Consider the following 20,082-nt stretch of genomic DNA (forward strand, 5'->3'; position numbering starts at 1 on the left):
GAAAGCCTTGCCTCAACCAGAATGTGCATTTAAGGTCATTATCTTTGACTGAGGAATAAAGAATTTTATTTTCTTATTAAAGACATTAACAAGCAGGTGAAGGAGATTGTCTTTTTTTGAACTTGTTGAAAAAGCCTGAAATCACACTAATGCTCACTTCTGGGACTGCTCTTAAACTTTGTTTTTTAAAGGAAAAATGGCTATAAAGCAAAGGATGACCTGTGGTTTTATACGACTCCTAGCAGCCTGTCTGCAGTTGCTGATGCTCTAATCCTGGGAGCCTCTTCAAGCAAAGGAAAAACTGTCTTATCCTAATAGTCCACCTATGAGACCATAACTTTAACCCCAACCAGACTGTTCTTGTTTTTTTAAAAAAAAAAAAAAAAAGCCCCCAAAGGTATTTGTGTATTTTCTTTCCCATAGCCTTCATTACTCTAAATTCAGAATGCATCTATATGCCTCCTGTGCTTTTTCTGACTCTAGCAAAGAAGTTTCTAACAAGGACTCAAGAACTTAGAATGCAGATACTTATTAAAACACTTATTAGAAATAGTTTTACATTGACTATCTTTTTTTTTTTTTAAAGATCTTATTTATTTAGTTGACAGAGAGAGAGATCACAAGTAGATAGAGAGGCAGACAGAGAGAGAGAGGGAGGCAGGCTCCCCACTGGGCAGAGAGCCTAATGTGGGGCTCAATCCCAGGACCCCAAGATCATGACCTCAGCCAAAGGCAGAGGCTTAACCCACTGAGCCACCCAGGCGCCCCCACATTGACTATCTTAATATGAAACTGAAAATTAATTCTAGGCTTCACACCCAATATCCATATTTTCACTAAGCAAATTAATATTTTAAAAGAATATTTCTAATTACCTTCTCTGTGTGATAGTCATTATATTGCTTAAACAAATAACAGATTGCTCATCATGATGTGGTGAAGCCACAAAATAATCCCAAACTGGTGAGAAAGCCTTCTTAGCCAACTCATAGTTACCAACCTGATAGGCAACCTACAACAAAAAGTACATTATCTTATGTGATATTTTTATCTGTGAAATGTATCTTTTAAACAGGAATTCTGATAAAATCCGCTCACACATTAATTTCATACACAGTTGTTAACATTTGCTCTTTTGATCTACAGGACCACAGTAAGGTATCAATGGCCACTGGCAAGGGAGGCAGACATATTTTGAAATCTCTTTTATTTCTAAATTGCATGGAAATCTGAAACTCTGTAAGGATGTTTCAAATTCTCATAAGCAAAACAAAGATCACATCTGAGCCAAATTAATTTCATTTCCATCTATCTCGGCAGTGCACTCCATTTATTAGACACACTGTTATAATGAACAATCTGTTCCAAGAGAAACAATCAGATTTCCCAAACCCAAAATATGAAATATACTTCATTCTTTTCTGGTTCAGACTGATACTTTCAGAGCTTTTGTGCAACAAAGGGCTCACAGCTAAAAAGAGTGAAAAATAAAACAGAGATGCTTCCAAGAGACCATGATATTTTTAATTCAACATACTCAACATTAGACAAAATAACTGATTTCACTGGCAAAAGAGAAGCTGGAGAGAAGAGAAATCAACAACTTATCTATTTCTTTTGGTAGAATATATTTCTTTACAGATATTCCCTAAAATCATTCTATTCAAATATGTACGACAATATGAAATCTCACCATGTGAGTTATGTGCTGCTTCAAATCCTTAATGGAAGCAGGTAGAAGATAAAGTATAAATAAATTCATTAAATTAAGTATGTAAATGACATGTTGCTAGAATATATTCCACTCAAGGGAATAACTTACAGGACCAGAACTTTTTAAATCTGCCAGCTCCACACTCATAACCAACCAACCAGTAAGGTTTTATGAAGTTTCTACTCTGTGCTAAGCACTGTAAGGATAGGTTCTTCAAAGCTTAAAATGACCTTATACTCCATTAAACTCTAATCAAGTTACAGACATAAAACACATGAAATTACCAGAAAAACTACAAAGAATAACATAATAATTGTGGAGGCTGAGAAAAGGAGAAATGAAGGCTGCAAAAAGGAGTCAGGGCTTGCTTTGAAACCTCAAGCAGGAATAAGGTTCAGATGGGCACTGTTTAGAGAGAACCTGAAAAGGGTCCAATAGTGAAAATCATCATAATGCATTTAGGAGAGACTAGCAAGGCAGATCAGAATTTGAGGAAAAGCAGGAAAATGATGGACAGGTAAAATGAGATATGATTTCAGAAGGCCTTGAAAATCAGGTTGAAGTATTTAAAGACATCAGGTACTGGTCCAAGCACTCTACATGCATTATTGTATTAACTCCTCACTACAGTTTTATGAGGTGAGCTCTATTACGATCCCTATTTTTCAGATGAGAAACTTGAGGCACTAAGAAGTTAAATAATTTGTACAGAGCCTGATATTCAGTAAGAAGAGCAGAGCCAAGATTCAGAGTGGTAGATGAGGTCACTTCTCTGGCTGCATTGGTTAAATGAAGAAGTCAGACTAAGTGGTCACTAAGACACCTCATAATTCTAACACTTAATGTGGAAATTAATAACAAATGATGTGTGAGTTGGGTGAAATTATAATTGAATGTTCTTTCCTTTTAAACTATATCTTTCTAAAAACAATGTTATTTATTCAATCAGTGGACATGGTAAAACAAGAAAAGATGCCATGATTAAACTAAGGTTTGTAAATTCATGAGTTTTCGCAGGTTAGCAGAGCAGTGCCATGATATAAGATGGTGACCTGGTAGTAATGGTAGAATAAATTTTAAAGGGGGTGAGGTTAAAATGAGAAAGAAGCACTAGAAGACTAATGAAATAATTTAGTATAATAGAGACCTCCTCTTGATACATGACCTTCTTGTGGCTTCCAAATTTCCACACTTGTCATGATCAGCTCCCTGACCAGTCTACTTACATTTTACCTCCCTGACCAATTATTTTACTCTCCATGGGTCTCTCTGCTCCAGCTACATTGGCCTCCTTGTTGTTTATCATACATAGCTGGTACACTTCTGAAAACCACAGGGCTTTTGCCTTAGCACCTTCTGCAGATGCTCTGCCTCCAGAGACCATCCTTTAAGTCTCTGCTCAAATCTCACCTTCTAGATTTATTCATTTATTTGAGAGAGACAGAGAGAGCACACAAGCGGAGGGGGGAGCAGCAGGCAGAGGGAGAAGTAGATTCCCTGCTGAGCAAGGAACCCAATGTGGGACTTGATCCCAGGACCCCCGGATCATGATCTGAGCGGGAGGCAGATGCTTAACAACTGAGCCACCCAGGCGCCCCTCAAATCTCACCTTCTAGATGACTTCCTTGATCACCCAATCTAATACTCTGATTTACCTTCCATTCCTTCACTCTATACTTCTAATTCCTTTGACCATACTCCACTTCTTCCTTGCATAGAACTTACCTTGTAACATACTAGATAATTTACTTATTTACTATGTTTGTTGTTTATTACAAATCTTTTATCATGGCATTTTGTTCACTTTGTTAATAACAGTGGTTCTCAAAGTATGGTCCCTGGACCATCAACATCAACATCACCTAGGAGCTTGCTAGAAATGTAAAATTCCAGGCCCTGCTGCAGATCCAGTGAATCAAAAACTCTGATGGTAGGACACAATAATGTGTTCAACCAGCACTCCAAGACACACCTTCAAGGTTTAGAATCACTAGCCTGGAGCAATGCATAGTAGAGAGTAAGCGCACAATAATAGCTTTAAATAAATTTTAAAACCCTCTTTTCCTGGTAATTTCCCCTCTACCCACAGAAGAGGACACTCAACAATTCTACTGTAGCACAGTTGACTGCCCCAGGGTAAGTGCCTGACTCAAACTGGGTGTTTTATAGCCCCTTCTGCAAAGCAAGCCACCCAAAGTGTGGTTCTGCTGTTGAGGCTAAAGGCACTACATGTACCAGGAGAATTTGAAAGAAAATTTATTACTCACACAAAGGGCTCCCAGGAAGTGTTAGGCAGGCACAAGTAGGCCTGGGAAGGAATGGACTGGGCCTTGATTAGTGGCTGGAGGTGGGGAAGGATAGGAATATGGAAAGTTCTGCCACCTGGGAGATTCAAATTTCTTGTTAGCATCAAAGGTGAGCTCACAGCCCTCCTATCAGCCTGCCTGTGTATGGAACCAAAGGAAAAAAGAAGGGTGAGGTTTAAAAACAACTCAGTGATCAAACATCAAAAAAGACGTCAGACTCATTTTATTTGGCGGGCCATTCAGAATCTCTTTCCTAGGAATCTAGAATCCAGATTAGGAGCCAGCCAGGAAGTCCCTGTTTATATCTGAAATGGAGGTATATAAAAATGCAGGAGCTTCCATTTTTCCTTCAGAGATGGAGAAGTAAGGAAAGTCAGTCTTTAGAAGGAGAAAAAGAAGCCAATGTATAAAGAGAACCAAAGGTATGAGACCTACAGTCGCCTGGAGTGCACAGTTTTCCCAGAGCCTAACTACATTCCCTCAAGCTGGGTTGGTGCCCTTAACTTGCAATCAGAGTCCTAACTGAAACCATAAGTCAAAATTACCTAAATATAGGTTATTGTTGTGGTAATGAGATTGATAAAAAAGTTCCAAGGAAGAAGAGATGAGATCTAGCAGAGAGCCTAGCACAAAATAAACAAGAAATAATTCATCAATAAACACATGAGTAGAGAGAGTAGCAATATTCAGTTAGAGGATGAGAGTAAGGAGAAGAGTTGAGACTTCTTAAAGAGCTTTAAAAATGGGATGACTATCTTTTACCTGGTAGATTTATTGCTTTTAATTTGGTCATAGACAAAAGGCCAATCTCTACTTATCAAAAAGTTTCAGTGAATTATTCATATATAAAGTGGGGGGAAAAAAGGATGAATTTCATTCTCCTTGCCACCCCTGCTATGACTGACAAAGCATTCATGTCCCAGTATCAAACTCTACTGCCAATATTGATCATCAAGACCCACTGAGCAGCACCAACCCAGGCAGAGAAGAGATGGCAGTGACATAGGCTCTAAAAGAACTTGGTCCATGTTAGAAGTTGAATACATAAATTCCTTGAACCTAGACAAAGCAGTAGAAAGGTATGAGCTGGTTCAAGTGTCAGGCTTACCATCTGCTACTCAAGCAACCATGGGTTACTTAATTACATGACCTCCCTGAGACAATCTTTCTCAAATAAAATGGCAGGAGAAGGATTAAATTCATTTCAGTTTCCTCCACTATAAAGGTAATAATAACATCTCATTGAGTTATTGTAATAAACATAATAATGAATCTTTAAATATATGACACATAGTGTTTTTAAATTGATATCTCCCTTTTTTTTCTCAATAAGCCACTGTGTCCATTCCCTATTTGACTAAGTAGTTCAATAACCCAGCAGTATATGACATTGGGTATTCTATCCATTTTAAAGATATGAAAATTGAGATCAAGTAATTTGCCTAAAATCTTAAAATCCTGCTCATAGGTTTCTATATTACATTATCTAGATACTCCTGACCTAACAGGGAAAAAATAAAAACAAATGAAGCTATAAAGAGGGAAAAATTAGAAAATATATCATTCATAATGGTTCCTCAAACAACTTTCCAGATAATCTAAATTAGTAGCTTTCTACATTAAGAGGAAACCTAATGACAATCCAACTGACTTTAAAATCCAACTGACTTTATTAATGGCTATAGAATAACTTTGAGTTGAAAGTCCAACTTAAGATTCCAAGCCAAGTTAATCATAGGTATTTAGTGAAATGTCTCTATTCCTTAGTATAAAATACATATGATAGTATTTTTAAAAAGATTTATTTATTTATTTGAGAGAGAGAGAGCAAGGTGAGGAACAGAGGCAGAAGGAGAAGAACAAGCAGACTACCCGCTGAGCAAGGAGCCCAACACCAGGCTCAATCCCAAGAGCCCGATCGTGACCTGAGCTAAAACCAAGAGCCAGGTGCTCAACTGTCTGAGCCACCAGGCACCCCATATGATATTTTTTAAAGAACTGAATTACCCTGAAACTAAAAACTAACCACTCTCATGAAAAATAAATTGCAATTCCAAAGGAAAGGTACATTTTCTTGCTAGAACTTAAAAGCTGAAACTTGAGCTGTAAATTAAGTTTTACTAAGTTTACTAAGTAAGAAAATTTTGCTTCAGTCACTTAACATTATGAGAATGCTCATATACTGTCACAAATGAATACAGTACTGCAAATATAGTATCAATAATGAAACATTGGCCATTACTTTATGACACTTCTCATTATTCCAGCAGAATAGCTTGGACTTCGTTTTATTAACTTTTCAATGAAAGTTCCGCCAAATGAAACCCAAAAGTCAAACCTCCCTGGAGAAAAATTAGGCCTTGATAAAATATTCGATTCCTCACTTTGAAATAACTCCATCACTGAAAATTAGGGAATATATTAGATTCCAAAGAAATAAAAACATCAGAAAACCATGAGCCAATATGACATGCTAAACCAATGCTAGACAAATCCTAGCAATTCTCTCAATTTAATTTTCTGTGAAAAATATGATAATATAAAATATCACTAAGATCTTAGCTTATTATTCTAATCAACCATTAAGAGAAAAATAATAGCACAATAGAAATGTGATAAAATTTAAAATGGCCATCATCTCTAGAGCCCACAATAGGCTTAAAATTAAGATTCTTTAGACCTAGGTCAATAAGTCACCCTTTCTAGAGTCCTATTCACTGGTGATATGTTTTAAGACAGGCAATTATTTCAGCAAAAATGTTAATTCATGAATATATTCATAACTGAAAACACTAACAATATTTATTAAGTACCTACTGTGTGACAAGTGCACTGGTTAAATATCTGCCACCCATAATTCCATTTAATACTCATAATACCTCTGGGAGGTAGCTACTATTACTGTTTCCACTTCATAGATGAAAGTTACTTGCTCAATATCACATGGCTAGTGTGAGCAGCTGGAACTTGAACTCATGTCTGTGTATCTTTAGTAACTCAGAAATTTCACTTCTATAAATCTTCCCCCCAAAAAAGTAATCACGGATACAGACAGAGATGCATATACTCAGAAGTACATCACAGCTTTGCTTTTAATAGCAAAAGACTGGAAAATAATGAAATGCCTATCAGTAAAGATTACTAAGTAAACTACAATCTATCTATAAGAAGCAGTATCATTAAAAGAGGCAATACCTTTAGAAGATGTAGCTGTTAAAAATTAAACTGTGGAAGAATACTTACTGGAATGAAAAAATGTCAATTATATATTAAATGACATATCAAGATACAAAATAATATATATACCATGATTAGATTATATTATACATAAATTCGAACACATGTATATACATATATATATTTAAAATGTATGTGTATATAAGTATATACACATACAGGCACATGCACACAAATGAAAAGATAGCTCTGGATCAGGGCTTCCCAATTTTGGCATTACTGACATTTTGGCCTAATCATTCTTTGTTATGGAGGGTTGTTGTCTGCATTGTAGGGTGCTTTTCAGCATCCCTGACCTCTACCCACTAGATGCCAGAAGCACCCTTTCAGGTTATGACAACCAAAAATGTCTCTAGACATTGACAAATGTCCCTTTGGGGCCAAAATTGCCCCAAGTTAAGAAGTGCTACTCCAGGGGCACCTGGGTGGCTCAGTGGGTTAGAGCCTCTGCCTTCAGCTTGGGTCATGATCCCAGGGTCCTGGAATCGAGCCCCACATTAGGCTCTTTGCTCCACGGGAGCCTGCTTCCTCCTCTCTCTCTCTCTCTCTGTAGGCCTCTCTGCCTCCTTGTGATTTCTGTCTGTCAAATAAATAAATAAAAATCTTAAAAAAAAAAAAAAAGAAGTGCTACTCCAGATGACAAGATAAATAGGTAACATTTATTTTCTTCTTTGTGTATTTCAGTACTTCCTAAATTTCTAAAATTAAATTTAAAATTAAAATTAAAATTAAATTTTTACAATAGCATTTTTTTCCTGGATACATTTGTAATAAAAAAAAAATCAATCCCATTATAAAGAGAAGGAATGATAACTATTTTTATGAGACTAAACTGCAGTAGTGGAAATACATATTACAAGCTTTAGAATATCCACTGTGATTTTTTTCCCATTAGAAATTACTTAGTAACAGCTTAACAGAAAAAAACATAAGGGAAAAAATTAGCAAAAATCTCTTCTACCTGTGTCAAGAACATCCGAGCAGTAACAGCAGAAACAGGTGGATAAACCAGAATTGGTTTAGTTGTCTCCCCAATAGCATCGCCAATAAGCTTCCCATTAGAAGAATACGCAGCAATTGCAAAGACATATTTTTCATTGGTTTCTAAACCTTTCACTTCAAAAATGCTTTTACCATCAGCTGGTATCTGTTAATAAAAACATATTTCAAGTTTATATATAGAAAACTGAAGGAATGTGACTTTTTAAAAATCTAATTAAATAATCCTTATATGTAAAAAGTAAATAAAATAAGTAACAACTTTGTATTTACTGTTATGATTTAAACTGAAATTAGAAAAATTCACTGAAATAATAACATTAGAAGAAGGTTAAAAAAAAACACTCAGTTGTCATTAAGGAGACTTTTGGTAAGATTTCCTGACATTTAGAGGTTTTTTAAATTTGACATACCGCTTCTCCTGAGTTTGGGAGATGATTATTGTTTAGCCTAACTTTTCCATAGCTCCCTTCTGCTTTGCAGCCCAAAATGCAGTACCAGGAGACCTGCCAAGGAAAGAGATGAGCCCATCATCTCTAGTCTGTTTAACAAGGCATTCAGTTTCTTTTATCAAGATGTGGCACTTGCTCTGATGAGCACTGGGTGTTGCATGGAGGCACTGAATCACTACATTGTACACCTGAAACTAACACTACACTGTATATCGACTAATTAGAATTTTAAAAATTAAAAAACAGAAAATATGTAGCAAAAGAAATACTTTTCCAGGGTGCCTGGGTGGCTCAGTGGGTTAAGCCTCTGCCTTCCGCTCAGGTCATGATCTCAGAGTCCTGGGATCAAGTCCTGCATTGGGCTCTCTGCTTGGCAGAGAGCCTGCTTCCTCCTCTCTCTCTGCCTGTCTCTCTGCCTACTTGTGATCTCTCTCTGTCAAATAAATAAATAAAATCTTTTTTAAAAAATACTTTTCCAAATACAAATACAATTATTCAAGTTTTAAAACACAGAATCTAACTAATGATGTACTATATGTTGGCTAATTGAATTTAAATAAAATAAATTTAAAAACATGGAATCTAACTTTACAAATATACTTAGATTTAATCTCACAAAATTAAAGACAAATATACAGCTCATTTACCTGGAACTACAAAGACAATTCTTCATTTTTTATTATTTTAACTACCATTAACTGAGCAGTTTCTACGTGCTATGTGTTGGTAGGAAATTTATATAGACTTTCTAATATTTGCAATATCCCTATGAAATGAGATTATTGCTTTACAGGAAATGGAGACACAGAAATGTTTAATAACTTGCCTAAGATCAGATAGTAGCATGATATTTGATAATTCTTAACTATAGAAACCAAAAGCAAAATGCAAATTCTACAGGAACAATCAAACTTGCAACTTAATTAAATGGTTATAAATGGTTCTTCTGCCCAAGATGTCAAAATAATGGAGATTCCTCACTGGAATGAACTGTCTCACTGTAAGGGGAAAGGGAGCAAGTTGATACCTAGAGAATAACATTATAAAGGAGCCATACTGTCCTGAGTGGGTTGTCATCATTGTCTCATTCTCTTTTCCCTAGAGGCTCCACCTACCAACATCTCAACACCTAAATGATAAGGAAAACTGGAAAGAAGGGAAAAAGTAATTGTTTCTAAGAAGCGACTGCCTCTTATAGCTTAGCTTAGCTATTTCTTTCTCCAAGTCAACAGAAAAATCCTAATAGTGTCTTGTCTGCACAACTAGTTCTCAACCCTGACTGTGCAGAGTCACCTTTTAAAATGCAGTTTTTAAAGAACCAGCCATTTTTTAATAAATTACATATACCCAAGCCTGCCTAGTCTCAATGAATTAGAGTCTCTGGAACAGGTGTCCAAACCTTTGTGTTATAAAGAAAATTGCTCGGGTAATTAAGGAGCACTTGACAAAGGTAGAACTCCAAAGACAGAGACATAGCACTGAAGGAACTCGAAAGGAAGCCAAGAGGGGGGAAAAAATCAGATAAATTTCAGAAGAAATTTAAAATTTTAAATCAGATAAATTTCAGAAGAAATTTAAAAACTATCCATGCAAAAAGAGTAACATTTTACATAGAGGGGGGAAAAGGCAGAAAGATTGTACTATATGACTTAAACTATTATTTTCTCTAAGTTAAGCTCCCTATATAAACCAGAATTTGAAGGGTAAAATTCTCTCTAAAAGCATTTTTAGAAGCAGGATTATGCTTCTATTTTGTTCCACAAATGAAGACATCTTAGTTTGTGTAACTATAAGGAGCAATGTGTAATTAGAATCTACATAAGAGTAAAGACACCATGAACAAATCACTCCTAACTTTAGAAGTAAAAGTTTATTAATAACATCAGCATTTTCAACTATTAAAACAGATTTTTAACAAAACAAATGCTTTAACAAGAGCTTCTGATAAAACAAAAGATGGCTGAACCCTCTAACCAGAAACTTATTTAAGCCCACAGCACCATCTAGTGCTGAGGAGCATGTAACAGAAGGTAATAATTTCCTGAAGCACACAACTCTACTAATGCATAATATATACAAACTTCATATAATGTGCTAAGTGACGGGTCCTACAACTATAAGTCAGATATGGAATACTTGTATCTTCCTATTTCTAAGCATTATGAAATGAGATAAACTAATCAGTAATTTGAAATTTTTTAAAAAAAAGAAGGAAAGAAGGAGGGAGGGAGGAAAGAAGAGAGGAAGGAAGGGAGGAAGGAAGAAAAAAAGAAGGAAAGAAAGGAAGGAAAAGGAGATCTGGTAAATAAATCAAAACATTTGAATAAGAACAAAGAACTTGGTAAGGCATCCAGTCTTAGTTCCATACTGAGCTTCCAAAATCAACAAATTAGCATTCCTTAACCAGATCCAAGCAAATCTATAGTTGAACTTTAAAAATGCCAGCAATTGCAATAATGCATCTATGAGAGCACAGTTTGGTATAAGATGAATGGGTATATTTCCCCAAATATAAAACATTATAAAGATGGTATTACTTCTCACTGATGTCTATATCCCATTAGTCCAAGAATGGAATCAAGCTTTGTGATTATTTTTTTATCTCAATTACCTCACACAGAGCTGGACAGATAAGAGATATTCAGTAATGTTCACAGGACAAAACTTATGGATAAAAAATCTAATAATGTAATCACACTCTATAGCATCACTGTTTTAAGCAAACTTTACTACACGTTTAATATAAGATCAATGTGGGGAGATCAACCAAAATGCCAGGAATATTATCTATTATCTCATCTAATTTTCACAGTTAACATATTTTACAAAAAAAATAATACCACCACCACCTCAAAAATCTATATTTAGATTTTCTAAAGTCATACTGCTAGTAAGTGGCGGAACTGGAATTTTAAAAAGCCACCCTTTTCACGATACCAATTTGATAGAAGTTCGAGCAGAATATCCTAAAGACAAAGATAAAACTTTTTTATACTACATCAAAGAGCATGTTATTGTTCAACCAAAAGAGGAAATTTAATATTTAAAATATGAATCAGGCAGAACACTTGTGAGGACACTAAATCTCAAGTTACAGACACATTTAGGCCAAGTTCCGAGGCACTGGGGAAGGAAAAAAGAGTTCATTCTTCAATAAATACATAAAGATTAATAACTTATAATATGGTTGGAACTGTCATTTGTTTACATTAAAAGAATCCCCATTTACTTGGAAGAACTCTGGGAAGAACATCCAAATTCGCTATCTGAAAATTTCATTATCTCCATCATTGGCTCTGGAAGTAACTTCTGTGCTCTTCAAATGCCTCATTCCAGTACATCTGAGAACTTCTCTATCTTGAACACACTAGGATGTCAGCATAGGACTATGCCATGGTGACCAAACTATATAGTTGGGTATAGGAATATAGGAAAGCTATATAGACCATAAAGGAAAATAGCACAAAGAGGGAAAGGTTGTGAAGAAATTAAGTACAGTTAAGACATTACAATATTAATCCCAATGTTAATATCCCAATATTATATAATATTGGGATATTGGGATATTGGGATATCCCAATATTAATCCCAATAAAAGTATTTATTAATAAGACTAATAAAAGTCCTAAGAGCAAGAAAAGTATCAATCATGATAATCATAGAAGTACTTATGTTGCTTTGCCTGAAATAAAGATCATAAAATGGGAAAAATACCTTAACATCTGAAATAAATGGAGCAGGTTTCAATGTCACAGAACAGTAAGTTCGGGATAGCAGGATAGGTGGAGGAGGAATTCTGCTTTTCTTTCTTTTCGAACTTTCCACATAGTTTTGATATGAATATAGGGTATTTTGTTCTGCTTCAGTCTTCTCAATTAAAGAATATGCTTCCTATAATAAAGTGTGAACACAGAAAAATACATTTCAGGATTTGAACTGCATTTATATTTGTAGAATTCTGGTAATGTTAAACAACATTACCTTGCTATATGTAAACTTCTGAGCCTCAGTGTTACACATACTGCAAGTTTCAAATGATTTTATAAAAGTAAAAAATAGCTACTAAATAAGACTAAGTAAAAAACAGCTATAAATTAAATAAGGTAATGGAATCATATTTATACACCTAATATGTTCATCATCATTATAATATATTAATATTAGACATTTCATTTTCATATCAAACCCTCTGAATATTTACCATCATATTTCACTGTCTGTAAAAATTCATAGCATGATCATCTACATTTATACTAAAGAACTGTACATCTACCCTTAATGCAACTTGAAATGTGACTCTCAAGTAATAAGACTACCGGTATATGTGATTTATGAAATGAATATTATTGAAAGTTTCTTATTATCAGCAACTAGAAATAGAAACAGTTATTCTGTAAACCTGAAAGAAAGGCAATCTACATTTTAAAAAGTAACATACTGAAGGACAAAACACAAAACAAAAAACATAAAAGTCAGAAGATCTGAATACTACCAAAGAAAGTCAAATATATCCAAAATAATAAAGCATGTAAATGGGTTAAACTTGTCTTTTAAATTAAAAGGCAAAGACTCTTTAATTGAGCTCCACAGCAGAAATCCATATAAAGATTAAAATTAAATGGTAATAGAGAAAAAAATAGCCTTTCCAACAGATGATACTAAAACAATTAGATGTCCACATGCAAAAGTAATAAAGTTGTACCTTTACCTCACACTACATACAAATATTAACTAAAAATGAATTACAGACCTAAATGTAAGAGCTAAAATTATAAAATTTTTAAAAGGAAACATACAAGTAAATTTTCATAACTTTGGGTTAGGCAATGGTTTCTTAGCTATAACACCAGAAGGAAACATACATGCACACACATACAAGTAGATAAACTGAACTTCATCAAAATTAGTATTTCAAACGATACCATCAAAAAAGTAAGAAAGATAACCAATAGAATGAGAGAAAATATCTGCAAATCATGTATCTGATAATGGACTTGTATTCAAAATATATAAAGAACTGTTACAAGTCAATAATAAAGACAAATAACCCCATTAAAAAGGACAAAAGATCTGAAAAGACATTTCTCCAAAGAAGATATATAAACAGCCAATAAGTACAAAAATGATGCATAGCATCATTGACCATTTAGGGATGAAAATACAAAATCAGCAAGCTAATTCAAGAAGCAGAAAACATAAATGTAGGATAATGATAGAATAAACTGAGAAAGATAACAAAAATTTCTTCCCACAACCTCAGAACGAACTGATCTCATTTTTTTTAAAATTCAAATCTTAAAAACCTGATAATTCCTATGCCATTTAAAAATTTTCTAACTATGAAGAAAGAGAACTTCTCAAAAATGTTACAAATTATTGTAAGAAACTTGAAAAATGACTGCACACAAAAACATAGAGCACTCTTCTTACAAATATAAATACAAACATTCTAAATAAAATACTAATACATTAAATCTAGTAATATATTAAAGGAATAACATACTGTAATTATATTCTCTCTCTCCCAAGAATGCATGGATAATTTAATATTAGGAAGTCTACAAATACGATTTAATTTTTCTATAAATCAAATAAGGAAAAATATGATTACAGTTTCAATTGAACTTAATCTTTAACAGTCATTACCAATTTTTTTAAAAAAAGAAGTAAAAACAGAAGTCAAAAAAATCTTACGACAAATGAAAATGGTAATACACCATACCAAACTCTATGGGATACAGCAAAAGCAATTCTAAGAAGGAAGTTTATAGTGCAAATGCTTACATTAAGAAAAAAGATAGATCTGGGGTGCCTCGGTGGCACAGTCAGTTAAGTGTCCGATTCTTGGTTTCTGCTCAGGTTGCAAGATTGAGCCCTTCCTCAAGCTCTGTGCTCAGCATGAAGTCTACTTAAGATTCTCTCCCTCTGCTCTGCCCCTCCCCCCTGCTCTCGCTCTCTCTTTCAAATAAAAATAATTTTTTTTAAAAGAAAGAGCTGAAATAAACAATCTAACTTTAAGCTGTAAGGGAACTAGAAAAGGAACAAAAAACTAAGCCCAAAATTAGTAGAAGGAAGGAAATAACACAAATCAGAAGATAAATAAATGAAATAGAGACCAGAAAGATAATAGAAAGGGTCAACTAAAATAAAAGCTGGGTTTTTGAAAAGATAAAACTGACAAATTTTTAGCTAGACTAAGAGAAAAAGAGAAGAGACTCAGATTGATAAAATCAGAAATGAAAGAGACGACCTTACAACTGATACTACTGAAATACAAGGAATCAGAAGAGACTACTATGAACATTATACACTAACAAATTGGATAACGTAGAAGAAATTGATAAATAACTAGATACATACAATTTACCAAAACTGAATCATGGAGAAATAGCAAATATGAACAAGCTAATAACAAAGGAGATGAATCAGTAATCAAAAAACCTCCCAACAGGGCACCTGGGTGGCTCAGTGGGTTAAGCCTCTGCCTTCAGCTCAGGTCATGATCTCAGGGTCCTGGATCAAGTCCCGAATTGGGTTCCCTGCTCAGCAGGAAGCCTGCTTCCCCCCTCTCTCTGCCTGCCTTGCTGCCTACTTGTGATCTCTCTCTCTCTCTGTCAAATAAATAAATAAAATATTAATTTTTAAAAACCTCCCAATAAAGGTAAGAACAGAATCAGATGATTTCACTGGTGAATTCTAACAAAAATTTAAAACATTCATGCCAATCACTCTCAAACTCTTCTAAAAAAAATTAGAGAGAAAGGGACACTTCCAAATTGATTTAAGGAGCCAGCATGATCCTGATACCAAAGCCAGGCAAGACACTACAAGAAAAGAAAACTCAATATCCTTGATGAATACAAATGCAAAAATCATCATCAAAATTAGAGTAAACCAGATGCAAAAAGTACATTAAAAGAATCACACACCATGATGAAGCAGGATTATTCTGGTATGCAAGAACGGCTCAACATAAATGCGATACAAATTAATAAAGGTGATATACCACATTACCAAAATGAAGGATATAAATAATATGATCATTTCAATAGATTCAGAAAAAGAACAAAATTCAACATCCTTTTATGATTAAAAAAAAAAAAAAAGACTCCACAAACTGGATATAGAAGGAACATACCTCAAAATAACAAAGGTCTATATGACAAACCTAATGCTACATCATACTCAATGACAAAGGTTAAAAGCATTCCCACTAAGATCAGGAATAAGACAAGAGTGCCCACTCTTACCACTCTTATTCAACATGGTACCAGACATCTTAGCCAAGGCAATCAGAAAAAGGTATACAAATAAAAAAGAAAGAAGAAAATTGTCTCTGTTTACAGATGACATGATCGTATATACAGAAAACTGTAAAGACTCCACCAAAACACCGTCAGAACCAATAAACAAATTCAATAAATTTGCAGGATCCAAAATCAATACAGAAAAATCAGTTGTATTTCTAGACTAACAACAAACTAGCCCCCCAAAATTAAGAAAATAATCCTATTTGTAATAGTATCAAAAATAAGAAAACAGGAATAAATTTAACCAAGGAAGTAATCTGTGCACTGAAAACTATAAAACATCTATGAAAAAAAACTGAAGAAGACAAAATAAATGGAAAAATAATCTATATTCATGGATAGAAAGAATTAATATTGTTGAAATATCCCTACAACCCAAAATGGACCTACAAATTCAATGCAAGCTCTATCAAAATTTTGATAGCATTTTTCACATAAATAGAAAAAGCAATCCTAAAATTTGTAGAGAATGATAAAAGATCCAAATATCTAAAACAGACTTGAACAAGAAGAGCAACACTGGAGACATCACTTCATGATCTCAAACGAAGCTACAGTAATCAAATAGTATGGGAAAAGAAAGGAAGGAAGGAAGAAAAAGAAAAGAAAGAAGACTGAAGGGGGAGGGAAAGAGGGAGGGAGTAAAGAAAGAAAAGGGAAGAAAAGAAGGAAAGAATGACCAATGGAATAGAACAGAGAGCCCAGAAATATGGTCAACTAATTTTTGACAAAGTCACCAAGAATATACAATGAGGATACAATAAATGGTGTTGAGAAAAGTGGATATCCATATTCAAAAGAATGAAATCAGACCCTTATCTTACTGTACATAAAAATTAACTCAAAATGCATTAGAGACTTAAACATAAGACCTGAAACCATAAAACTCAGAGGAAAAAAAGCATAAAGGAAAACTCCTTAACATTGGTTTGGGTGATGATTTTTTGGATCTTACAGCAGAAGTACAGGCAACAAAAACAAAAATAAATAAGCTAAAAATTTCTGCACAGCATAGGAAGCAACAAACAAAATGAAAAGGCAACCTATGGAATTGGAGAAAATATCTGTAAACCATACTTTCAATAAAAGCTTGATATCTGAAATATATAAGTAAATCTTAATTCAATAGCAAACTATCAAATGATTTAAATATGGGCAAAAAATATAAATAGAAATTTTTCTTTAAATAAAAAGACATTCAAATGCCCAACAAGTACATGAAAAGATGGTCAATATCATTAATCATCAAGGAAATGCAAATCAAAACCACCATAAGATATGACATGACACCCGTCAGGATGCTATTATCAAAAAAACAAATGATAACAAATGTTGATGAGGATGTAGAGAAAAGAGAATACTTGTACAATGTTAGTAAGGATGAGAACTGGTATAACAATATGATAAACAGTACAGAGATTCCTCAAAAATTGAAAATAGAACTATCATATCATCCAGCAATCCCACTTCTCGGTATTTAGCCAAAAGAAATGAAATCATTATCTCAAAGAGATATCTGCTCTCCTATGTTCATTGCAGCATTATTCAAATAGCCAAGATACAAAAACAATCTGTCTACTTGTAGATGAATAAATAATGTGTCACATATATACAATGGAATGTTATTCAGCCTTAGAAAAGAAGGAAACAAAATAAATGACCTTGAAGACATTATGCTAAGTGAAATGAGCCAGATAGAGAAAGAAAAATACTGTATAGTATCATGTATATGTGTAATCTGAAAAAAATAAAAGTAAAATTCATAGAAAGAGTAAGTAGAATGATGATTGCCAAGGGCAAGCAGTAGGGAAGGGGAATTGGGAGATCTGCACAAACTTCCAGTTATAAAGTTCTAAAGATCTATTGTACAGTATGGTGACTACACTTAATAATAGCATACTTGAAATTTCCTAAGAAACAGATCTTAAGTGTTCTCACTTTAAAAAAAAAGAAAAGCAGCTTGGAGGAGCAAGATGGCAGAGGAGTAGGAAACTGAAATATCATTAGGTCCCAGGAGTGCAGCTAGATAGTTATAGAACCATTCTGAACACCTACAAACTCAACAGAAGAGAAGAAGAGCAGTAATTCTAGGAACAGAAAATCAACCACTTTCTAGAAGGTAGAACATGTGAAGAAGTAAATCCAAAGAGATGGGAAGATAGACGGCAGACAGGGGGGTGGTGGTGGTGAGGGGAATGACTGGCTCCCAGCAAGTGAGAGAGCAACGGAGCACAAAACTGGAACTTTTAGAAGTCCGTTCCACTGAGGGATGTTGCTCCAGAGGCTAAGCAGGGGTGCAGCCCTCGTGGTGACCGTGTTGTCTCAGTACCTGCAGGGTCACAAAAAGACCAGGAGTGCCTGAGTGTGACAGAGCTCCCAGGTATTGGAGCAGAGAAGCTGGCAACAGAGATGGAGCTGAGCAGTAGGCTGTCAGCTAGGGATTACCTTAAACCATGATCCAAGGCACAGTCAAGCCACTGCTCTTCGAGCAGAGACCCCAAAAGTAGCAGATCCGGAGAGACCCTCTCCCTCCTCCGGGAGGAGTGGTGTGGGAGTGCACAGCAGTTATCAGCTGCGTTTGTAGACTCCAAAAGGGGACGTAGGCCAGAGATAGAAATGCTTGGTCACAGGCTCAGTGAGCTCAGAATGTGGTGGGAGATCAGAGAGAGAGGAGAGATTGACTGTGTTTCTCTGAGGGCACTCTGAAGAGTAGGGCCCTGAGCTCTCAGCTCCTATGGGATCAAAGATGGGGAGGCCGCCATTTTCATTCCTGTCCTCCAAAGCTGTACAGAAAAGTATTCAGGGAACAAAAGCTCCCAAGAGCGAACCCAAGCAGATAACTTAGCCTGGACCCTGAGAAGGGTGGTGCAATTCCGCCTTGGGCAAAGACATTTGAGAATCACGCAACAAGCCCCTACCCCAGAAGATCAGCGAGAACATCCAGCCAAGACCAAGTTCATCAATCTGAAACTATGGACCTCCAGAGCCAGGGGAAAGCAACACATTCTGGCTTTTTTCTCATGATCCTTTAGTCTTTCAAAGTTAAATTTTTTAAATTTAATTTGTTTCTTATTTTATTTTTTAATTGTTCCTCTTTCTTATTTTAACATTTTTAAATTATTTTATCTTATCAATACCTGTTTTTAAATCTTTTTACATTTTCATTGTTATATTTTATCTCTTCATTGTATTTAACCTTATTTTTTGTATACATACAAAATTTTGGGATACAATTTCTTCTTTTTTTTTTTCCTTAAAATTTTGGGATACAATTTCTTCTAATAGATTATAAAGTATACCCTAAATCTAACACATGGCTTTGTTCTACTCTCCAGCCCGAACACATTCTTTCCTCTTTTTCTTTTTTCAACCAACTTCTTATCAATCTCTGCTTTAGAATCTTTTTTTAAATTTTCATCTTTACAGTCATATCCCATCCCTTCAACATGTTTACCCTTATTTTTGTATATATATAAGTTTTTCTTTCTTTAAAATTTTGGGAGGTAGTTTGTTCTAACAGACCATAATGCACCGAAAATCAAGTGTGTGGTTCTCTTCTATTTGCCAGTCTGATATATATTTTTTTCTTTTTTCTTTTTTTTTCCCCCCTTTCTTCTCCCTGCCCCCCCCCCGCCCCCCAGTTTCGGGTCTCTTCTGATTTGGTTAGTGTATATTTTTCTGGGGTCGTTGCTGCCCTTTTAGTATTTTGTTCTCTCATTCATTTATTCATATCTGGATAGAATGACAAGGCATAAAAACTCACCACAAAAAAAGAACAAGAGGCAGTACCAACATCTAGGGTCCTAATCAATATGGACATCAGTAATATGTCAGAACTACAGTTCAGAATGACGATAATCAAGGTGCTAGCTGGGCTTGGAAAAAACCATGGATGATATAGAGAAACACTTTCTGGAGAAATAAAATTCCTTTCTGGAGAAATAAAAGAACTAAAAATAACCAAGTTGAAATCAAAAAAGCTATTAATGAGGTACAATAAAAAATGGAGGCTCTTACTGCTAGGATAAGAGAGAATTAGTGATACAGAAGACCAAATGATGGAG

The 20,082-nt window shown here is 34.7% G+C and overlaps 1 protein-coding gene across 3 annotated transcripts in view; it reads right to left on the reverse strand.

Moving 5' to 3' along the window:
* The window catches only part of CFAP54 (cilia and flagella associated protein 54), a 325,575-nt gene that overhangs the window by 215,550 nt on the left and 89,943 nt on the right, over positions 1–20,082 (reverse strand). For all 3 annotated transcript variants that reach the window (XM_032346701.1, XM_032346702.1, XM_032346700.1), the window contains exons 20-23: positions 12,423–12,599; positions 8,670–8,762; positions 8,219–8,404; positions 876–1,012 (exon numbers count right to left, since the gene is read on the reverse strand). In XM_032346701.1, the coding sequence (XP_032202592.1) occupies positions 876–1,012; positions 8,219–8,404; positions 8,670–8,762; positions 12,423–12,599 (593 nt within the window). The remainder of the gene's footprint in view (positions 1–875; positions 1,013–8,218; positions 8,405–8,669; positions 8,763–12,422; positions 12,600–20,082) is intronic.

The sequence above is a fragment of the Mustela erminea genome, chromosome 6, assembly GCF_009829155.1.
Source record: "Mustela erminea isolate mMusErm1 chromosome 6, mMusErm1.Pri, whole genome shotgun sequence".
Taxonomy (NCBI): domain Eukaryota; kingdom Metazoa; phylum Chordata; class Mammalia; order Carnivora; family Mustelidae; genus Mustela; species Mustela erminea.